Here is a 24,467-nt window from a genome sequence, read left to right as displayed (position 1 = left end):
GCATATAAATAGCTGAAAAGTGCAATTAGCTGGAGTGTTGAATTTCAGCACGTGATTGAAATTGCAAATCCTCATAAAATTTCGGGTTCAGTCGAAAAACTCGTACTATACGAAACCGATATACCGAAGCTAAACTCAAAACGCACGATATTGTAGAAGTATGAAAAAGTCGAAAAAACCTCATTCAGAGTTTTTTTCCCCCATATTATTAAGTGTTATTTGTAAGCAGTAATAAAATTTTCAACTCATACTAAAACTAAATTTTATGATTTGTGAATATCATGATTAAATTTTTTTAAAAATGAATATCATTCCTAATTTTCTTGCTCTATTATAAAAACGTTTTAATATAACACATATAAATAATAACCAAGTTTATATACTAAAAAAATGAGATAATTTTAGGTAATGCGGAATGAGGTAATTTTATATAGTAATGATGATGTTTAAATACTAATGTAGATAGATTTTTAATTCATTTTATATTTTATACAGAATTCGTACTTTGATAAAAATGTCATATTTTGATATGAAATTTAATTTTGGTACGAAATTCGATTTTTCTTTGCATATGAATCATGTGCGTCCTTAAGTACTGCATTACATGTTCTTCAGTTAACCCTAAATTTAAATTTTTATATTAATTTTGAACAGTGATTTATAAAAATAATAACTTATAATATTTTTGACTTGAAAAAGGAAAGATTTTTTTAAAAAGAATATTGACAGTTAAAGGCTTTACCAAAGGTAGTTACAGGCTTTTTTATTTAAAATTTCATTTTAAATTTTATTCAGAATTTTTTACTCTGATCATATAGATTTCAATAATTTTTATAGAAAAATAAAAAGAGGAAGGTAATAACAAGGCTGAAATTCTACAGAAGACCATACCTTATCCTATATTAACTGTATGAAAATTGAAACATGACACAACTCGGTTAATTTAATTATCATAATTTTTTAAAAAATTATAGCATGAAAGTGACACTACATAAAATAATCTTATTATTCGCATGTTTCTCCTAAATTTCAAATAAAAATAATTTTATCATTTAGCAAAATTTTTCATTCTTTCAGAATCACCAGAATCTTTAAACCTACAAAGAAAGATGAAATAGTTGTTTGAAATAATTTCTAAATCAACCCTAGTTTTAAAAATGAATAAATCTATACAGAATTTAATGACCATACTATTGACAGAAACTAAGCACACAGTAGTTCCGATTGTAGAAGGTTGTTTGAAAGCATTTATCCGAAAGTTTTCTATTTGTGTGTAATATGTAATTCAATTACCTATATGTGTAATTAAATTCTCAGAAACAACCTTGTAACACTAATTTGAATTTTTTCATCATTTCTCTTTCTTAATGAGGGAAATTTAAATATTAAAGGAGATACAAAAATTTTCTATATTTTTGCATAGATAAGAAATGCACGAATATTCTCCAAGAAAATTTTTTATCTACTGCTATTCCCTTAGCACTTTTGCTTTTTTCTCTTTTGCTGGCTTTTTTAGGTTCCACGTGCTTTTCAAATGTAATTTTCACCTAGACGGGAATAAAATAAAAGAACTGCCTACGTTCTTCCGCTTTTTAACTATTTGAAGCCTTATTCATTTGTTTGAGATTAAAATTCCTACTCTACTTGATTACAGGTGCATTTACTGCGAAAAACACTAAGTTTAAAAGAAGAAAAAAATCGAACTTAACCAGCACACAGAGTTTTCCCCAAAATATTTCAGTAAAATTAGAGTCATTCTAAAAAGATCGAGTTGAAAGCTCAAATTGCTAGAAGTTCACATAATTTTAAATTTTAAATGCTCCTTCTTATGTCCTTTTCATCAAGTATGCCATTTATTTATTTCACTTTTTCAAACAATATTGAATGGTTTGAATCTTTTAAATCATAATATACTTCAAAACAGAAAGTCTCACCATTGTTTACGGGTTAAAAGTTTTTAGAAGATCCACAGATTCATTTACAGACTGAAGATATTTTATATAATTTCGAGTTGATTTTATTTTTATGTTATCAATAGTATAAAAGATTATTCATTTTTATCATAAAAATAGATTACCTATTTTCTCTTTCATCTGAGTATCGTGCTCCATGAAAATTTAAATTTTCTCTTTCTTATATACTTGGACTTGTAATATGAATAAGAAATTCAGCAATAAATGAATTTTCTTAATGAATGTGATATTAATTTATAAATGATTCATTGAACCATTCAAAGAAATTCTTTTATGAAAAGCAATTTGCGACACTAATGGAATAGACCATTAAAAATATTTCGTTATTGGTTTTAGATTCTACCTGTATCACAGTGATGCATGGTCTCGATAAACACGATGCACAGAAGCTAAAAATATTTATTTTAAGAAAGGAATTACATAGATTATTCAAAAAATAAGTTCCATTAGTAATTTACGCAGAAAGTATGCCTCAAACGCAAGAGTGCTCATAAGAGTCGTATATTTTGAGCCACCTGCAAGGAAGAAACATCATTATTAGGGAAGACAGAGATGTAGATGATTCTTAGACGATTGAAACAATGTTTAGAAGAATCGTTATGGAAGATGTGTTATCATGGCAGCTATAATGCAAAAAATTACATATTGTCATTGGGAAATATTCCCTTTTCACTTTACAGTGCATATCTCGCTCTTTCCAATTTTCATGCCTTTTTGCCACTTTAAGACTTTGTGGTGCACATAATTGTGACTTTAAGATTTTTTTTCCTCGGTCGACTCTGATAACATGATGTTAACATTGGTTATCATCTCAAGTGGCAATCGTTCTTCAATACAGAGAGGTGTGGTGCATAATTGTGAAAAAATGTCTTAACGTGGATGATAATTCTGTTTAAATTTAGTACGAGAAATGTGCTTCTCTTAGCAATAAAGTGTTTTGTTCCATTACAATTAGTGCTCTTTTAATTCTCTTATGAAATTTACTTCTGTTGACCCTAAATGGACTCACAATAACTTATGGAAACAAGCTGTTACAGAAGACCGGAGTTACTATAGATAGAACTAGAACAGTTAAATAGAAACAGTGAAAAAATTGGAAACTGTACACTTTTGGAACACAATAAGGAAAATTTTACCCAGCATTTTGTAAAAATTTCTCCGAAATTATAATTACGAATAATTGCTTATTAACTGCTTGCTATTTTCTTCAGCACAAACCACAACTGAACCTTTGTTGTTATTAGTTTCTAAATAGATTAAGTTTAGAGAAAAGTGGGAAGAATAAGACATTTCGAACATTTGTTCAATGCAAAAACAAAGAAAAGGTATAGTGAAGCTTCGCTGGGTTCTTTTTTCACGTGATTACTTCAAGTTTGTCGGATATCGTTATCGTGTAACGGAAGTGAAAAAAAGAAATTTCTACTAAGCGATTCAATTACTTTTGTCTATAAACGATCCTTGGACTTTTTTTTTAGTATCCGGAAATTCTTTTGGACTTTTTTTTAGTATCTGGAAATTCTTTTTCCTTTTTCTATCCCAAAATGGTTCAGTACCATTTTAAAATATTTCATCACATCGTATAAAGTTTTGTCTTGAAGTTTTTGATTGGTTTGGAGAAAAAAATATATAAGTGTCATAAAAAAGTTATTTTCTAAGTAATCAGGAAAATCATATATGAAAGAGTATAAAAAGTTTTATTTTTTTTAAAGAATATATTGATTTCTTCAAACTATGATATATTTAGAATAATCCCTTATTTTGAGCAATCGTTTATTTCATGTGTTATATGAAACAAATACCGTGCTTTAAAATATAGTTGGTTTCCAGTTTAAATGTCAAATTTTCATTAACAACTTTAAAGTGGTTTATCAACTCTGGCAATTAAACACTAAGAAAAACTTTTTATGTGAGTATATGAAAAATTGATGATATACATTGACCGATATTAATGGCTAATTGCTAATCATTCGGAATTTAAGTGATGTTAATTTTAGTATGAAAGATGGAAAGCTATTTTATAGAATAAACAAACAATGGACTCATTAAAGTTAAAAAATAATTAGTTGCATCTTCTTGGAAGTGAATGCTAAAACATTCTCATTATGATGGAAAATGGCACGAAAGCTACAACATTCAAATTTATAAGACACATTATCGCTATGCATTCAATTCTATGTAGTTATGACTAAATAGCTCATTGAATATTTGTTATTTAGTTTTGTTTGTTATTTTATTTTTTCTGTTGTTCACGATCATGCAGTCAGATGACTTTGAAGAATTCAATGGGAAAATTTTAATAAATCATTAGAAAAGTATCGAGGTTAATCAAGTATAATGATATTTGAGAAATATTTCTTGCGATTATCTAATCTTATCTATAGCAATAAGTCTATCCATCAATAGGTCTATCCATCAATGTATCAGCAATAAGTCTATCCATCATACATCGGATAGTGTAACAAGATATGAGGGCAGAACTTTATCGGGTAATGTAACAGCATAAAAAGGCAGGATTCTCTGCTAAGTAATCAGGGAAAAAGAGATTGATAGCGGTGTGAATGAAATTCTAAGTGGTACAACATATGTATAGACCGCCGGAAAAAGAATAAAGTTTCAATAATATTTTTGTGTACATGAAGTTTCACAAAAAATTATGAAAGTTGAAATCACTATATCCTGAATGGACTTCAGTATAATTCATAAGTTAATACCTAATATATTTAACGTTGCTCAAGATGAACATTTTTCCATGCCTTTCGGTAATAAATAATTGTTTAGTAACCACAGATCTTTCACCAAGACTTACTTACTTTATATGTCAGTAATCATGAATTAAAATTAAAAGTACTAATAATACGACAAAAACGAGAAAGTGAAATTATTTTTTATATTATCATTAGGATGCTAACACGCATGTAATAGCATGCAGTTTTTTAATATTTATATATTAATTTTTTACTATAAAAATACATAATATTATATTACGCAAATCCTCCTGTTGTAGACAACTTTATTTTGATTAAAGTGATTAAAAAGTTATTAAATGAAATTTGATTTGGGTATCACCTGCACCAAATACCTTTTGATTTCGAAGCGTCTTGAAGAATCATTACCTTACCTAACGATTAAAAAAAATTCCAAAAGTCAATCTTCTACGGCAATTATTTTTTAAAGAATCTTAAAAAATGAATTAAACACAGCGAATGATAACCATGTTGCAAAAAATAAATTGATTTAAAATATCTAATATTCTTATTCAGTATGAATGATAACACAGAAAATAAAACAAATCTTTTTCTATATAGAGGAAAAAAAATTTTATAATTTGATAAAAATTAGCTATTTAATTATTTTCCACTTTTAAAATCTTCCTTATGCTTCATAATAATTATGATTAAAATTTGAAGAAAATCTATTGAATAATTTGTATTTCTATACCGTGCAAATTATTCATGTAATTTTCGCCCCTTAGATTGTTGGAATATTATAATTTCCAAAGCATCGAAAACATACTCTTCCTTGCGTAAACTTACATTACTTATAAATCTTATCAGAAATGCTTTTCCATGAAGTGATTGAACCAAATAATTTAGTGAGCTTTATTACTTTATCTCATTGGACTGAATGCAACATTATAATGTATTCTTTTTGGGGTACTGAAGCTATTTTAGTATGCTATTATTATTGGTCTATTTTGATAAGTTGAAATTTACTCTTTTATTTCATTCACTCGTATTGTTTTAATTTTTAGTTCACATTTGTTACTGATTTCATGCGATTTATGCATTGATTTATCTTCTGATTTACACATTGATTTCTTTTTCGGATTAAACTGATTTAAGGCAATTTTTAAATTTTATTATTGAGACAGTTTCAATTCAAATGGAGTATTGCATGCATATCTTATATTCATTTTTTCACACAACAATAAAGCAAATCTTATAAAAATATTTCCAATTTTAGAATCAGTATCAAGAAATTATACTAAAACCATTGAAATATCACCCGCGATTAGATATTTTAAATTTTACATTGTCTTTCTCTATACTGTGATACCATATATACACATCAGGTCCTACAGGATGCACAATAGAATCAAATTATAAATTGATTCAGCGTGTTTTCAGTATATCGCATGAGTATAAATTGATCCTAATATTATTAAAAAAAAAGATTTTTGTCGCACTAAAAAAAAAAAAAAAAATGGCATGCTTTTCCAAGTTTACGTTTAACACTTGTTAGCAGTTTAAAAGAATAATAGCTTCTGTGTGCCAATAAAAATAAAATTGGACTGTTTTTCAATTCCATAGGCTATACATCAAGCTTTATCATTTGTAATCTGATATCATAACTATGAAAGACTACCTCCACCCTTCCAAAGGACTTAGGGTAGTTTGAATCAGTAAGCAGCTACAATAAAATTTTAAACAGTCACGGAAATGAACGCACTATAGTCCTATTTCGAGAGGTTCATTCATTCAATGCTCATACAGAGGTACTAACCGTCATCAAAATGAAGTAATACAACCCTGTTAACAATCTTATTAGCTGGTGCGGTGCAGGAGTTTAAAAAATAGGAACAGGACTCTGAAGTTGTCTTTGTCATCTCACCGTCACTAAAAATTAATAGACCTCTTCAAAACCGGGCATTTAATATAATTGAACAAGATTAAATCGACAATTATCCTTTTATTTAAAAATATTTATTTTTTAAACAATTCTTCTTCTTTTATTAATAATAATTATTAACATAAATTATCTCATTGTGTTAATTACTTTATTCTCCTTATAATAAATGTATTAATGTTTACCTGTACGAATAATTAATTAATAAATAATAATAATTTATTTATTTATAGTAGACATAGTACGTAGAACGAAGGCAAACTAAGCGTGCAGTGCCATTTTATATTTGAAATTCATAGCGCAGTTTGCATTTGCTGCTTGCAATATTGCATTACAATATACTTTAATATGCTGGATAATATTACGTGGATTATTCTATTAGATGTCACAAAATTCTAAAACATAGGAAATTCATTCAAAATACACTTACATAAAAAAAATCTGCTTTCCATTCTATTCTTATATACTAAAAGTATTCTTATGCGAGTAGTTTCACACCAGATTCATGAACATTCTCAAAATAAAGCGTCTTTGATCTAAAACCTTTTTTTTCACCCGACTGTTTGCATAAGTAATCAAATACCCAGTAGGAATTTCACAAGAATGAAAAAAAAAAAATACTACCAACGAATACCGTTTGCTTAAATGCTATTTGTTTTACGATAAAAATCGAACGGCTCACTTTACCTAATATTCTTTTCAGGTTTGCATAGTCCAGAAAAAGGATACAATGAAAATGTTTGCAATGAAATACATGAATAAGAGCCAATGTATCGAGAAAGACGCTTTCCGAAATGTCCTGAAAGAAATTGAAATTCTATCCAGCTTGGAGCATCCCTTTCTAGTGAACTTATGGTTCACGTTTCAGGTAAGATTTTTCAGTATTTCATTCTATCTACATTTGTGGATAAAAATGTTTGTACTATAAGCGATGTGTGGTTTATTTGGCATTTCATTTTGTTAGAACCTAGTGATATTTTATTAAAACTTTTATATTATATAATAAAATGAATTTTGAACTATTAAAATTCAAACAGATATAGCTTCGGATATTTGATTTTAAAAGATAGTTATTTATAAGTGAATCAGGTTATGGATCGATAAAAGTTCAATCTATGATCTCTCCGTAGCAAAATTGAACGTTAAAATAACGAATTTATTTGAAGCTAACGATACATTCTGCGTTAAATGCCTTCTGTAGAGTGACGTGTAATAAAAGCATGGGATATAAAAAGCAGTGGAGCATCCATGAAGAAATCATGGTGAAGTACTGAAGAAATTTTTAAAAGTAAATATGAAAAATGATTAAAAAAGTCTTTATTCTAATTTTTTTCCTTTTGATGTAGATTTTCATGTCCATATCATGAACACATTCTATCCTCTGTCTGAACTTTTAACCTTCTAAAAGAACTTTTCAATAATGATATGTTCGCTGTTGTCTGATTGAATTTTTTATAATTTTTCCCCAAGCAAGATGCGCTTTAGTTCCTTGAGCACTTTTTAAAAGAATTATTTATTCTTGAAAATTAAAGATGTGTACATCTTTCAGAATCACGAATTAAATCTCATGCTGTATGCATAGTACCCATTTCACCTTTAGAAAAAAGCGCATATCAAAAGCCTATTGAATTAATTTTTTTTCAAATGAAGTTACGTTTTTCTTTAATAGAATACGTATTCATGTGTTTCGTACAACATTCATGTGTTTTCTACTAATATATGATAGTATCTTTTGAAAACGAGACATTTATTTAAATAAATCAACTTAAATCTCACCAATTTAATGAAAAATAGCTCTCAAAAGATTTGCGAAGATACATTGTTTTCTTGTTGTATTTTTTTGAAGGCATGGCGAGAGAGAGGGAGAGAGAGAGATTTATACAAAAAAGTTGCGATATTATCCATAATCGTGAAATGATAAAATATGATTGATCCATGATTCGAAATCATATTATTATATTCTTAAACGAAATCATATGATTTATAAGTTATAAAATAAATAATAAGTTCAAATAAGCTTAAAAGTGAATATCTAAAGGAATTGATAACTTCTGACAGAATTATATAGAAGTAATTGATAAACAACATCGAAAATTTTACAAGAAAATGAGACATTTATCTAAAAAAATCAACTTAAATTGCATCAATTTTCCCGAAAATAGCTCTCAAAAGATTTAAGAAGATACATTATTTTTTGAAGTCATAGAGAAAAAGGGATATTTTTATGAAAAAAAAAAAAAAAAAAAAAAAAAAAAAAAAAAAACCAATTTTATCCATAATGTTGAAATGAGAAAATATGATTAATCTATGATTCGAAATCATATTATTATATTCTTATTCGAAATAATACGATCTATAAGTTATAAAATAAATAATAAGTTCGAATAAGTTTAAAAGTGAATATCTAAAGGAATTGATAGCTTCTGATAAAATTATATAGAAATAATTGATAAATAACACAGAAAATTTTACAAGGCATTTATCTAAAAAATCAACCTAAATCGCATCAATTTACCGAAAAATAATTCTCAAAAGATTTGGGAAGATACATTATTTTTTAAGGGATGGAGAGAGAGGGAGATTTTTATGAATAAATTGTCATATTATCCATAATGCTAAAATGAGAAAATATTATAGATGTATGATTCGAAATCATATGATCTATGACTTATAAAATAAATAACAAGCTCGAATAAGCTTACAAAGGAATATCCAAGGGAACTCGTAATATTTGACAGAATTAAATAGAAATAATTGATGAATTAACATCGAAAATTTTACAAGAATTAGAAATGGTAGCAAGATGAGAAATAAAAGGCTAATATTTTGACAACATTTTGCATATTATCACTAGGACATTTACGCATTGTTTTTTCTGCTACTATTATAATGGTCAGAGTAAATATTACATGAATCTTTTGTTATTTTTCTGCTCTTTGAATCCTTTCTTCCGAATCATTTCCTTTGATGAGGCACTTTCCTGTCATTGACATATATTTCTATTCTTGGCTGTTCATTTACTTCTTTGCTGGCTTTATGATTCTTTCTTTCGCTTTTTCTCGTCATTATTCTATTACTTATCGACTTTTGTTGGCAATTCATTACCTGTGGACAAATCCTTTGCATATGGCATTGTTTTATTCCCTAAAATATTTCGATTAATACATATAAGGGAATTTTGTTTTACGAATTTTTCTTTTTTTATTGCATTTTATTGAAATTTATATTTTTCCAATGTTACAAAGCTCTGACAGTGTTTCCTCATTTCTAATAGAATTTGTAAGAAGTGTTATTAAAACTAGACTGAATGTTTGGGGTTTTGCTCACACCTTATGTATGGAATCGAGGATCTTTTGATTTCTATTCTACAATTTAGTATAAGGATTATACTTGTCAAAAAATTCTCGAGATCTTGAATCTCCCTGTTTCAGATCTCCTCAAGCCAGAGAAATGCCTTTTTGAAATTATGTCTGTCTATTCCTGAACATGATAATTCAAAAATGCTTTGAACTAGTCGGGTGAAATTTTGTGCGAAATCTTAAAAACAGGACATATTAATTTTTTTGATTTGAATAATTATTTTCTTCTTTTTAGTCTTGTATGTATGTAATTTTACAATTAATCTTAAACTAGCTTCACCATGAGCTACACCTGATGACGAAATTGTACCAAACTAGTAAGAAAGCGATTTAATACTGCACTGTCATCCAATTCTGAGCTATGTTAGCTATGTTTAAAATTTCGAGTCGCCAACTCCTCGAGAAGTTAGTTTAAAATAGATTGTTAAATTTCTACCGAATAGACAAACAATAAAGCAAATTAATAAAAATGTCTTAAAAATTCATAAAAAACACTAACATTAACTGCGACTGTTAGTTATATTTGATCATACATTTTCAATTTATAGAAATTAAAACACTGAAAGTTTTGATTATTTTTTATAATCAAAACTTTCAGTATCAAACCTGGTTCAAACCTTTTTTTCAAACCTCATATATCTTAAAATTTGTAATGAATACACAAGCAAGAAGAAATACAAGAAAGCAAGTTAATGTTTCATTATCATCCAGTTCCTATTTGTAGCTATCTGTTAAATTTTGAACGAAATCCATTAACAGGTGTTTGTCCGTCCACGTGCAAGACAGCATGATAACTTTAAACCGTAAAAGAGCTATATCAATGAAATTTGACACATAATTTATTAATCTCAAACCCGCAAATTCTGAACCAAACATGTCAAGGAGTCGTCGGTCTGCAAATTCGCATGCATGTAAGTGCTGTAACTCAAACATGCAACAATGTAAATAAATGAAATTGGTATATGATCTTTTAACTAAAATAGCAGTTTTGTGCCGGTTAGTCGACAAAGACATACTTGGTTTTCTTCACTCTACTACGAAGCATACATACATGGGGTATACATAGGGTTTACGGCTTTGTTCAAAGTCCAGAGTTTTTATACGGGAGAGAGAAAGGGATAGCACCTTTATTAAGGAAAATGTGAGAAAGATCCTGGGAGACAACGTCAGCTGGTTCTATTTTACTTACTGGAAATGAACTTAGTTTCTACTGGCTCGACATTGAGATAAATACTTTAAGCATTATATCTAATATAGTGCAGCTTATTTAATTCTAATTCGTCATTAATTCGAATACTTCTTTGGTTACTTGAACTTCTTATTTAAGTATAATAGAAATATAATACAGGATTCTAATGTATTTTGATTCATTCTAAAACATTGTCCATATTTCTGAATTGTTTTCATTTGTTAAATATGTTCGTTCCGAGTACTTTCAATGTTAGCGAGTGAATTGTTCTGCAGGGCATTAATTCATTCTATAACTTTATTGTCTGTACAATATATTTTGTAAAAAAGCAATACAATGTTTTTTCATTTAAAAAAATCTTTGAATTTATTGTAACAGAAGTTTCTAGATTTTTAAACATTGCGAGCTACTCTTTCGTAAAAGAATCTATGGCGACGCAATAAATTTTTTCAGTGACGAATATTTACATGTATTCAAATAAAGTCGAGGATTTTGCACCGATATCATATTTTAATGTTATGAAATCATACCATGCTACAAGTTGAAATATAATTATATAAATCTATAAATAAAAAACTATTAAATACAGAAAATAGTCGCTATTATCGCGAAATATTGATGCACTTTTTGTTTCAGATACAAATTCGTTTTACAAGATTTTGAAACTAATTTTTATTTTGATAACATAAGTTATATTTCTTTCTTAGTGTCTAAGTTTCTGATTTAAAAAAAATACAGTCTTATTACGGCTACTCATAAATATACTCGTATGTTGCTATTTGAGTATTGCTAGTAAAAAAAAAATATTCTTTTTTCTGTTGCGAAATGCAAAAACCTGTCTTTCTAACTTTGCACATGGTACCTTTTTCTTTACAGGATGAAGAAGACATGTTTATGGTAGTTGATTTGCTCCTTGGAGGTGATTTGAGATACCACATGCAGCAGAGCACTTCTAAGATCGAACGAGAGCGAGCTATACTTTATATCTCCGAGATTGCATTAGCTCTCGATTATTTGAAAAGCAAAAGGATTTTGCACAGGTAAGAATGATTTGAAATGTTTTTTTAAATATTTACATAATTTTTTAATCCCTTGCCATACCATTTGGCCTGGCAAAATCCTGGCTCAGCCGTTAAGAGACGGTATGCGCTAAATGGGCCAGAGTGATGTTTAAGAACAGTTGCAATAGGAGTCCAAATGCAGATAATGGCTCTTGTGGACGTCGAAATTAATTTCTTATATATATATATATATATATATATATATATATATAAACAAACAACACATAAATAATGAAATGACAGTCATCTGAAAGTTATCAAGCGTGATACCTTCAGAATTAATACGATATCTAAAAAGTAATAGCATATTCCAAATAAACAATTTATTAGGATTAATTGTAAATGACAATGAGTTTTATTTTTAGCTTTTTTACAGTTTGCCAACAATTACTGATATAGTTATATAGACAAATGACCGTGTGTTATTAAACGACACGTAAAGCAACGAAGACTATACTGAAGCTTGAACTGTATATATGGCCTCTGATTAGTGATGTTCATATTTGGTCCGATCATCATTCCATGACTCGTGACAATTACGTTGACTCGTTACAATTTGTTTCCACCAGTATGGTTCATGATATTTATGCTTGGTCCAAGATTGTTTTCACAAATCAGATTCGTCAGAGTACGGCGAAGGGTTAACTTTATTCTGGATATTTGATTTCTTCATCAATATATGAGTAGTAGAAAAGTGAGAGTATGAATCATGGAATCCAAGGGACAGGAGTGAAATATTGAATAAAGGAAGCAGGGAAGATAAATCAATGAAACTGGGAAAATAAGGGATCAAGGTAGAGAGGAAGATAAGATAATAGGGAAACGAAGGAGAAATAAAATATCAAAGATAAGGAATCAAAGAAGTTGTGAAGATAAAGCTCAAAACCTCGGTATTCTCAGGCGAGGGTTCAAATACCATCCCTCATTCCTTTTGGTAAACTGCCTTTCAATACTAGAAATTATGAAATATTCCCCTTTTTTTAATTAATTTCTACGTTAAATTATCATACTTTTTATTTTCGAAAAATTGATTTCTTCTTTTAATCCCATTGTGAGGTTAAAGGAAGAAACCAGTTCTCCAAATCCCAGGAGATTTGGAGATTTCTTCTTCTTTTTTTTTTCCATCTCCCCTTCATGCATATCCATACATGCATATTCAGCATCCTACATGAGTATTCAACTTCCCCCCATCCTTTTTCCCTCACTCACCATCTTACGAGTTGTCTTCCAACGATAGAACGCTGGTGTGGCGTGGTGTGGAGAGGGGGGTGCCAGCTCAGGTGTCGTCCTCGTCATCTGACCGCGGTTCAAAATTACGAGGTCCGTCCCAAAATAGCCCTATTGTTGCTTCAAACGGGACGTTAATATAACCAAACCAATCCAACGATAGAAGTTAACTCAGAATAACAAAATGTTTTCCCTTTATTTTTTATGACTTATTTTATTTCTACATTAAAATTTCATACATTTTAATTTCAATATTTTTATTTTTTGTCTTTAACCACATGTTTTTTCTGAGTATTTGCCCGTGAACACGCATGGAATGAGAATTGAAAACCAATATAAATCTTCAAATTTAAGAGTTCTGCACTCAACGGGAAAAAAACAATTTTTCGAAGATAAAATGCGCGATATGCACGAGATAAAATGCACGAGACTAAAAAAAAAAAAAAAAAAAAAATCGTGTTTGAAGTGTTTGAAGACAGCTACCCAGAGGGATGGGAAAAAGATGGGTAAATTTTAGTCCTCGCCTAAGAATACGGAGTGGTGAATATCGGTATCTTCCTCGCTTCATCGATTGCATACCTCCTCTGCTTCCTTTTTTTCCTGTTTCCTTGGATTCCTTATTCACATTTTCTGCTGCTTTTGCCTATTCAATATCTAGATGCTTTTTTAACTTTGGTATAAACGGAGCTTAAATATAATTTTATATAATCCTATCATTTAAATTGTAGTAGGGAACAAGAATTCTATTTCCATTACTCATCCTGTCGTTTGCATATAATCCAAATTTATATTTTCAGTATGAATGCTGTTAGAATCGATATATATTATTGACTAATTTAGTTTTGCCATATTAATATCCCGCTTTGAAGCAACTGGTGAGGTATTTTTAGAAAAACTAAAATAGCTGGAGAACTTTTGCTCCTCAATGTCAGAATCAGCAAGCACCTCCTCATCTGAATACGATGAATATTCAGAGAATTTGGATGTCAATTCTGATACCTTCCTTTTCCAAACTGAGGCTTTACTCTTAGGCAGGTGCTTCTTATCAAAATAAATGCAAATGTAATTAAAAATTTTATTGACAAGTATTACTTTTTGCATAGTTTATTTTTTTAACTTTATTATATCTAGTAGTTAAGGAATTGTGTCAGTATACTTTCTACTGGAAACGAGAAATATCTCATTGCTATTACGGAGTAATTAATATCGTTGATAAAGATTTTTTTTTTTTTTTTTTTTGCGTAATCTTTTTCAACACTGATCTTTTTTTTGACATTTCCCAACAAAAATTCCAAATAAAGTTTAGTTTTTCCAAATATTGCATCATTTTATTACACGAATTTAGAAAATGAGGAAAGCAGTGAAACCAAGCAGCAGAATTACATTGGTGGTCCTCAACTGAAACAGGACAGAAAAGAGTACATTTAACTAATCATTACTTTTTTCATTAAGATGAAATGATTTTCTGCTGAATCAGTTTTCTTTACAAGCAAATTCACATATTAAAGGAAAATGCCAGAAAAAAAAATGGCATATTAAATTTATTTTGAATTTTCATATTAATTATGAAGCAATAAACACTTAGAACTACTTGTAATAAAAGTTTGGGCTATCCATTGAAAAGTGAACTTAACAATCATGGTATGCGAATGAAAAGCAGCGTACACTTTACCGGGCATTACTCATTTCATGCTGACTTTTGGCCAGTAAAAGTCAATGATATACAAAAATCGCAATAAATCAATAAAGATATTTTCTGGAATCATTTATCTGTTTTAGTTATAGGCAAATATTCAGATACAGGTAATAAGCCTTTAATAATGATGGATGATTCAATGGAGGAATCTTGGTAAGAGAAATGATGAGGCGCTCTTTATACATTATCCATCCATCACATGTTGATTCTTGGAAAGTATAAGTATCCGTGACATGCCAGTTGGCAATCTAGAAATAGCTTTTTCCACGTCAGAATCTGTTACAGAAATCACAAATAAGTAAATAAAGATATCTCTTACTACCACTCCTTCTTCAGTGACAGATAATTGGTGTTTCTGAGTATCGGTGACATTGATTGATCGAGAGGAAAATGACTTCGAGAGACATTAATATATCTCCCTGAAACTAGATGAATGAACCAATAGTGGACACTTTATGAAAGAAAATTCTTTCTTACTCGTAAGCCCAGATCGAACAGCACAAAATCAAAGAGAAGCTGCTATTTAGTAGCCGCGCTTTGCTGTTTTCGAGTTAACTGAATTAAGTAACTGTGCGGATAGTAAACGTTGTTGCTAATTTATGGTTACTTTTTTCACTTTTTGTAATTTAATGAATCAGGGCTTCGTTTTTGGTTTTCTTTACGTTTGTGACTGACTAAGGAATGAGCTTACAGATTTATGAGTTGAAAACTAAAAAGCGACAAAAATGATAATAATAATTAAAAAAAACCTTTAATACATTAATAAAAATGTGTTTTAAAGATTATTTGTTATATAATTGAATGTAATCAAATGAAAATCATTTGAAAATAGGTACAATATGGCTAGTGAAAACGCTTCATTTTAATTTCATCAAATTTTACACACTACGTTGATGTAATCATTTTGAGGATAACGTAATAGCAAAAAAGAAAATGCAGTGATATTTTCCTATTACAAAATAATCAAAATTAACTTCTTAACAACATTAGTTTCCGAATTTAAAATTATATACCATATTCATAAAAATTGTAAATAGCACATTTTCCTTGGGGTTGCTGCAACTTTTAACAAGCTGTTATGAATCAAGCCGCCATTCTTTAAATTATTTTAGAAAAAAGCAAACGAATCTCTCGTTGAAAAAAATTAACGTTTGGAAATAACCTCTAATTTTTCAATTCATTTCTAAACATGTTTTCACGACTCTATTCATTTTCACGAATAATTACTTTATTTTTATGATTTCTAAAGTTCCCAAATTTTTCTGAGACTAATAGGAAAAGAAATAGCAGAAAATTTTAATATATTCCTTTCTTTTTCTGAAGTTTATTCTGCAAACTGTAAATTATCATACTATAAGTGTTTAAGTTAAATACTCGGATGATGATAATATATGATATTGACGAGCAAGAATTTTTTAAACAGTTTAAAAAGTTGAATAATATCTCCTATACCGGCTTTTCTGTTCTTTTTCCTTTCGCATTCGATATGAAAGGTTTTAAATTCGGAAATTTCAATTTTCCATACTTTGTTCGTAACTATATATAAAATTAGTTTCGCGTGTTTAAATTAATTATCATGCTTCGAAATTTTATTTCAAATCTCCAACGATTGCCGAGGGGTAAGTACAGAAGTCTTACATTTTCAACAGAGTTGAGCAGATAAAAATACCGCTGGTGATAATAACAAATTTTTAATTTTAAAATTTTCATCTAAAAATTTTAAAATGTTTTCCATTTTATTCAAAAATTAACGACAAAATATTTATTTACAAATACCAATATTTGCAACTCAAGACATTCGTCATGCTCCAAAACAACATATACAGCGGTAATTAAATATCTCTTCCATTATTAAATACTTATTGTGATACTTCAAAACACAATATTAATGCAACTAGGCTAAATTAAATCAAGCATAAGAGTGGGCCAGTTTTAAATAAAGCTTCCCCAAGGAAACCAAACCTCATGTATTACAGCTAAATCAGATTTCTACCAATATGCTGAGTTTAGTTTAGTTATATTAACGTCACTTTTTAAAGCAACACTAAGGCTATTTTGAGACGGACTTCATAATTTTGAACCGCGGTCAGATGACGAGGACGACACCTAAGTTGGCACCGCCCTCTCCAAACTCCCATACCACACTAGAGGGAAAAAGTTTGACCACGACGGAATTAACGTGTCCCAGACCCGCTTACACGAAGGCTCTTCCGTGGAATCGGGTCTCGAACCGGAAATCCTCCGGTTCCGAAGCCGAGATCAGGCCACCGCGGCCCACCAATATGCTGAATATGATACCTACGTATGTAAGGTGAGATTAGAAGCAATAAATATCTGCTTAAAAAAGCAAAAATGTTTCATCCCCCCCCTCCCCCGAGTAATGGCTATTGTTGAGATTATAATTTTTTATTCAGCACTGGTCGGAATTACTCAAATATAATTAATCTGAATCTGAGAGTGAAAGAAAAGACAAAGCACTAAAACGTTCTTCTTTTATGAAACATTCGGTGTATTAAGGATCGCAAAAAATATCACATACTGTGAGCATTAAGATAAATTTTGAATCAAACAGCAGAGAATATCAGCCTGGTAATTTTAATGCATCAAATAAGCATCATAAAATTTATTTGATTTTCCTTGGAAATTACATTTTTACCATTTAAATTTTCAAATAAATAATAATGTATGCTAAAACAAAGTTAAGGAACATGTATCGTATTATATAGTCGTGTCAAATCAATCGTGCTTTTTACTTAAAATTTACGCTTAAATACTCCTTTTTTTGAAGAATTCTTTAATACTTCTAAATCTTAATTTATGTCAGTTGATGGTGTACCTGGGAAGATTAGTGTCCAGAAAAACAGCTACCTAAAGATTGAACAATTCTCTCGATGTTAAAAATCATAAATTAATTTGTGGATTATATATGTTAAGCTCTAAAAATTAATCTAACGAAAAATAGTTTTGATAATATTAGATTTAGAAAAATGTGGGATTAAAAACCTGCTTTAAAAAAGTGTCTTTCAAAGGCTGGAATTCCGTTTATATAATTATCTATAATTAAATCTCCTTTTTTGGTGAAAGAAATCTTTAAGAGATAAGATCTCCTCCCCCTTTAAGAAATCTCCTTTTGGCTTTGTGAATCAGGAAGCATGAAATATAAAAATTCTCTTTTATGCTAAGCCATTTTTATAAGGAATTTGTTCTTGACATTAACAATAAAAAAGAAAAAAAAATTCTCCTTTCAGTGCTTTAAGGTGTTTTGGTTATTAGATCTAATAAAACTTCTTCAGATTTACTACAGTACGATATTTTCTTGCATGTGTTTACTAAATCCTATTTGGAAACAATTGGGTGTTTTGAGGTGAACTACATTTTTTATGAAATAAAATGAAAGTAAAAAGAAATGACGTTAAAAAATAGGTTGCTCTCCTTTAATACTTAAAAATACTTTTGTCAATATTTTATTTTATGTTTCTTAACGTTTATTTTTTTAAAACATTTAATTTTTGTTTGTAAAGAGAGAATTTTGTGATCGACTTTTCATGCACTTTCTGATGTGTGAGAGTTTTATTATTATTAGAGTTTAACTATCAATTAATCGATTTATTTGATTTAATTAATCAATTTAATTTAATCACTCGAACAAAATTGAATTCAATTCGGTTTCCGCATGACATGGTAGTAAATTTGACAAAAAATTGTTTGAAGACTCCAGAATTTTAAAATAGAGATTAAAAAGTATATAATAATTAAGACAAAAATAATTTCTTTCTTTTAGTACACTAATAAAATTGTGTTTTAAAAATAATTCTTAGTAAATTTATTATTTAACATTTTCCCTAATCTTCATTGTTCATTTTAATACTGTCTCTATTACTCGAATACTATTTGTATAATAGAGTATTGATTTCAAGTCTTCTGTTCTCTACGGTTAATTTTTATTTAAAATTTTGCGGTATTTTTTAAAAATTTCTTATAAGCAAACGTTACGGATTTGACATAATGATTAGTTTAATACTTGCTTTTTATATAATATTTCTCGTTAAGTTTCCTTTTATTGTTTAATGCTTTCCATTAAATTAAAATTTCAAATATATTTTAGGATGACAAAGTAAATAATATCTGAATTTTTGAATATTTGAATCAAGTTTGAATATTTATATTGTCACCAACAGAAGATTTTTTGTTCAAAAACAGTCATATCTTATGATGGGTAAATAAATATGATGATATGGGTCTATCAAAAAATTTATAATATTGATTTTTTAAGTTTAGGCATTCCTTTTTAAAAAAAAAAGTTTCCATCACAATTGTTGATATCCATGGCACTGTTAATAATATTTTTATTGCTCAAAATATGAAATACACTTCTAACTCTACAACTTTAAATAATTAAATGGTACCTTTATATTACGGAGTTATGAATGGCAATGCTTGCTAAAGTCACCTATTTTCCTAATGGATATACGGATTTAGTATGCTCAAATTCTTGCATATATAAAGTTTTCATTTTTGTCTTTCAACAGCCTTCTATATAGAAAATACTGTGTAGGTCCTGTAAAATATATAAAGTAATTCTGAATAAATTGAGATGATACAGTAGGAACTGTGTTTTTCAAACCAAATTAGTTGATGCTCTACACCTACAGACTACAGTCCATATCGCATATCGTTTTCTGGATAGGAAAGGTATCTCCAGATTAGCTTGCGCTGTAAATGGTCACATTTCTCAGCAGTTAGCTATTTTACTATACCTAGATTCACTTTACAAACAAGGTCATCGCTGCTTCAAATTTAAGGAGCGAGGGGAGGAAGCTCAGGTTTTTAGAGGGCATATTCACCTCGTGTACTAGTTAGCAACTATAATATTTTGTTGAGAATTTACATTACTTAAACTTTCGTTACCCTGTTCGTCATATAGAACTTGATTCATTTTTAACCACTATTCTATTTGCACCCTTATCATTTATAATATTTCCGACGCATAACGCATAATAATGTCCCACGTTTATGCGTTCAGAGAAAACTTTCTGAAGTCTGACCACATCACACATTTTTTTAAAATTAAAGCACACAATAGTCTATCAGTTTTTAAATATTACTTGTTAGAAGTGCAGTCAGTGTATAGAATCTATAACCTTTTCCCTCCAACTTATGTTTGTCAGTCATGCGATGCGCGAACTCTGTAGATCATCGATAACCAGCTTAGAGCATGCAAAAGACAATATATTCTCCATTAAATAATTTTAATTAATTAATTCAAAATAATATATATATATCGGTTATCTCTGTTAACTGTGACTGTCTGCAAAGAATACTGTATTTTTTTAAAGAAAATAAATTCACTTATCAAAAGCTATCAGAAAAAATGAAATGGTACTTACAAATGCAAATAACGAAAGAATAGTTGCAAAGAATTAAAAAGGCGGATATAAATGGAAATGGAACTCTGAAGCCAAGCATCCAGTCAATGTTTGCTTAACATAAAGCAAACATAATCTATTTTCCGAATCATAAACAGACAGGCATAAGTAAACACGGTGAAAAAGAATTTGAACAAACACTGAAAAACGGCCCGTGGAAGCTAAAAAGAGAATGAAAACGCTTTATATTTTGAGAAAGAAATAAATTGGTTTTTAGTCATATTATAATAAAAAAGAGTAAAGTTATGAAAGTCATTGCATTTTAATTCGAAGTATATTTCAGTAAAGTTTAAAAATTCTCATTTTTATTTTTAAACACTTATTATGGCGAGAAAAAAAATCCAAAATTGCATTTAGAATACGTAACGACATAAATCTGTCTTTTTTGAATAATATTATTTCAATGAATTTTATAACATCCTATCATTACAGCCATAATTATAAAAATAATTTTTATTGGCATCTTATGCTTTAATTCTAGAACTAAGCATTTTCTACGACAAACATTATACCTTAAGTAATTTAATGTTTATGACTGTTTAAAAACTGAAAATTAAATATATTATATTTTTAAAAATATAAAGAAGAAAATATTTTGGAAATCGTTTACAAGTTATCTTTTAAACAATTTTTTTTTTTAAATTTTTAATTTGACAGTCTTAGGATTTTTTTTTCTGAATTTTCTGTGGTGAGAAAATGTTAAACATATTTTTAAATTAATAGACTTTTAAATTAATAGTAGAGTACACGACAGGAACAAAATAACTGGGCAAACGAATGTCTCATTACGCCTAATTATGCCCTTGATTATTAGATAGTAGAATACACAAAGTTCACTTTTTTCACAAATGTTTTATGCAGTTGCACTTCACTACTGTGAAGATATTCCATTGAAAAATCATTTCTTTGCATGCTGATGAACAAATTCACGTCAATTAAATCAAGTGTTGTAAGTATTGTTTCTTTTGGAAACAGTTTCCGGGTATTCTCAACGGAAATTTCGTCCCATTTGCGTAGCGAAATAAATTTCATGAGAACTCGGGCAGTATTTTGAGTTGTCAATGCTTGTATAAGTCTCCATCGTATTATAACATCTGTATACATACGTCTCCATCATATGAAGAAAACGCAGGAGAAGAGATGATCAGTCGCGAATTTCATATCATATCCCTCAGATGCGAATTGGAACAACACTTCGGGCTATTTATTCGCAAACATAGAACATTATTAAACTGGCACTGAAATGGTAGCTTCCCCTGAATATTTCCCAAATTATTCTGTTATGATATTGCTCACTTTTTGTATTTTCTATAAAAAAAAAAAAAATCGATGTCCTCTTACCTTCTTGCAACAGAAGTTCATAATTCAAATAAATTATATTTGAAGTAATCAGTAAATTTTCTAGAATCATTAAGTTAGTTTGAAATCGCTGTGTTGGAAAGTTTTCTTCTTAAATCAGTGTTGACATTATTTAAAAATCTAATGAATTTTTAAGCAGAAATGTATATTTTATTCCATATATGTAGTAAGACCTGACCGTGAAAAAAATGATTTCAAGATTCCATAATGTTTATCATAATGAATTATAAATTAAGAGCAAAAAAAAGTTTAAAAAATCATTAAAATGAAAGATTTTATTTCTTAATGCATTTTATAAATGCACAAAGAATTACAATCCTTTATTTTAACTGTTAACTGCGTTTTTAAAAATTATATTTTTGTTATGCTGCTAATTGAATGTATTATGTTGTTTCATTTACGGTCAATGTATTTATAGTAGCTTCGAAACATCTTATAATGTATAAAGGAACATTATAATCCATTGAAAAAAAAACTGCTATTTTTTAAAATAAATTCGCAAAACAATTCAAGCATCTTTAATAATGATTTTTTTTTCTTTCAGAGATATCAAACCAGAGAACATCCTGATTGATGATGGCGGTAAGTTGTACTTCATTCATTATGAGAGTTTTATTATAAGGCCTTGTGCCTTGATAAGTCAAAAATAAAATAACATTTCAATAATAAAAATAAGATAACATAAAGTTTCCTTGAAATTTGATTACAGAATTTAAAGGAAACTTTACAGATCTAGGAATGTAAAATAAAATTTTCAGGAAAGGAAGGAAAATCCTCTGTTTGAAATTTATTAAACTTAAATTGAAAGAACTGAGCATGTTTTATTCTTTCACTCTAAATTCTCTAATCTAAGAACAGTGCAGATAGTAATAACAGTAGTAATTTGTCAAAATATATTCGTATTTTACTAAAATTTGACAATGAAAAATAATTCTGAAAGTGTATATTCAGGTTGGTGAAAATTAAACTGACGGTAATCAGAGACTCATGGTTCCGTTTCTACAGAAGAGATCCGATGGATATTGCGCATATTTGTTATTTAGATCATAAGAATGAGGTTCCCGTCGGAAAAAAAGAGTTTAAAATTTCGCTAATTAATAATGTTGTAATGCTTAAAAATTAATAATTAATAGCTCATTTAATTTTGCTAGCGATGCGCATGGTTTAAAGAAATCATTCGCCCTCAGTGAACATGATTCAACCAAGAATGAATCCGCATTGATCGTATAACTGTTTTATCAGAATGTGAGCATTACTTCAGCAGCACTTCGTATTTACCGGAGGATGAAAAACTTAAGGAAAGGAACCATATCCGTAAATGCAGTTAAAAGCATGACGCATAAGTTCGAAAAAAAAAAAAAAAAACAGTTCTCTAGATGTTGTACAGGGAAAAGGACGACTTGTAACGGAGCTGGCATTTGTGAAGGAAGTTGCAATTGCAACCACTGAGGTATCGACAAGTTTTTCAAATGCTACTCTTAGTGGCCACTCAGTACCATGAACATGAACAAACTGTAGGTAATGGTGTGCATGATTTTGTGTAAAATTCTGAAGTTGTACCCTTACAAGATGCATTTCGTTCAAATATTGAAACCGCAAGGTACTCTGCAGGTCTCGATTTTACCTTGCGTTTTCTGGTGAGGATTACTGGCCACTGCATATCTTATGGGAAGACGAGGCTTATTTTAACTTAGTGCTGGGAACACACAGAACTGCCGTATATGGGATTCCACCATTCCTCATACCGTGCAATAAAAGCTGCTACATTTCATAGACTCGCGGCATGGTATGGATTCCCGGCGAATTTAATAGTTGGCCACTACTTCTTCTAGGCAGTCATACTGAACGTATTCGTTAGGTATTCAGTCACTAACAGCCAATACAGCTTTCTGGAGGATCATGTCATGCCGTTGTTAAGCCAAAGAGGCTGTTTGGGTATCATTGTGTTAAAACTGTTAAAGCAAGATGGTGCAACTGTTCATATGGTGTGTATAAAACGTGATTCAAGCTAGTTTCTATGATGATTGTGTTATCTTGGGCGCTTTCCCACTTTCCTCGCCAGCACGGCTTCCAGACCTCAGCCCTTGTGACTTCTAGCTGTGAGGCTTTCTCAATGACCGCGTTTATCAAGGACGTGAAAATAATGAAGCGAATTTGAAAGACAGTATTGTTTGAAATATCTGCTTCATTTCGACTGAAATGTTGCAGGCGGCAGTTGGTAACGCGATGGTACTCTTTCAGCATGTTGTTAACCGACAAGATATGCACAGAGAGCATATAGATGTTTAATAAATAAAATATTCTTTTATTATTTTATTTTTGAACTGTTATCTTTCTTTTTATATGGTTCCAGCGTCTCCTTTTAGCAAAATTTCAAACTATTTTTTTCCTACGGAAACCTCTACCTCATGGTATAGGTTAAAAAAAAAAAACTATGAAGATTTATTCGGATTCGTTCAGCAGAAACGGAGCTATAAGTCTCTGAGTACCGTCAGTTTAGTGTCAACCAACTTGTATCTTACAAATTATCATAATGAGACCTCTATAAACA

At 29.4% G+C, this 24,467-nt stretch overlaps 1 protein-coding gene across 1 annotated transcript in view; it reads left to right on the top strand.

Moving 5' to 3' along the window:
• The window catches only part of LOC129960955 (serine/threonine-protein kinase 32B-like), a 108,552-nt gene that overhangs the window by 30,004 nt on the left and 54,081 nt on the right, over nucleotides 1–24,467 (top strand). Inside the window, exons 3-5 of the mRNA XM_056074732.1 lie at nucleotides 7,303–7,467; nucleotides 12,024–12,187; nucleotides 22,461–22,498. Of these exons, the coding sequence (XP_055930707.1) occupies nucleotides 7,303–7,467; nucleotides 12,024–12,187; nucleotides 22,461–22,498 (367 nt within the window). The remainder of the gene's footprint in view (nucleotides 1–7,302; nucleotides 7,468–12,023; nucleotides 12,188–22,460; nucleotides 22,499–24,467) is intronic.

This window comes from Argiope bruennichi, chromosome X2 (assembly GCF_947563725.1).
Source record: "Argiope bruennichi chromosome X2, qqArgBrue1.1, whole genome shotgun sequence".
NCBI classification, from domain to species: Eukaryota; Metazoa; Arthropoda; class Arachnida; order Araneae; family Araneidae; genus Argiope; species Argiope bruennichi.
The sequence above is the reverse complement of the archived record's forward strand: the minus strand, read 5'-3'. Positions and strand labels throughout refer to the sequence as shown.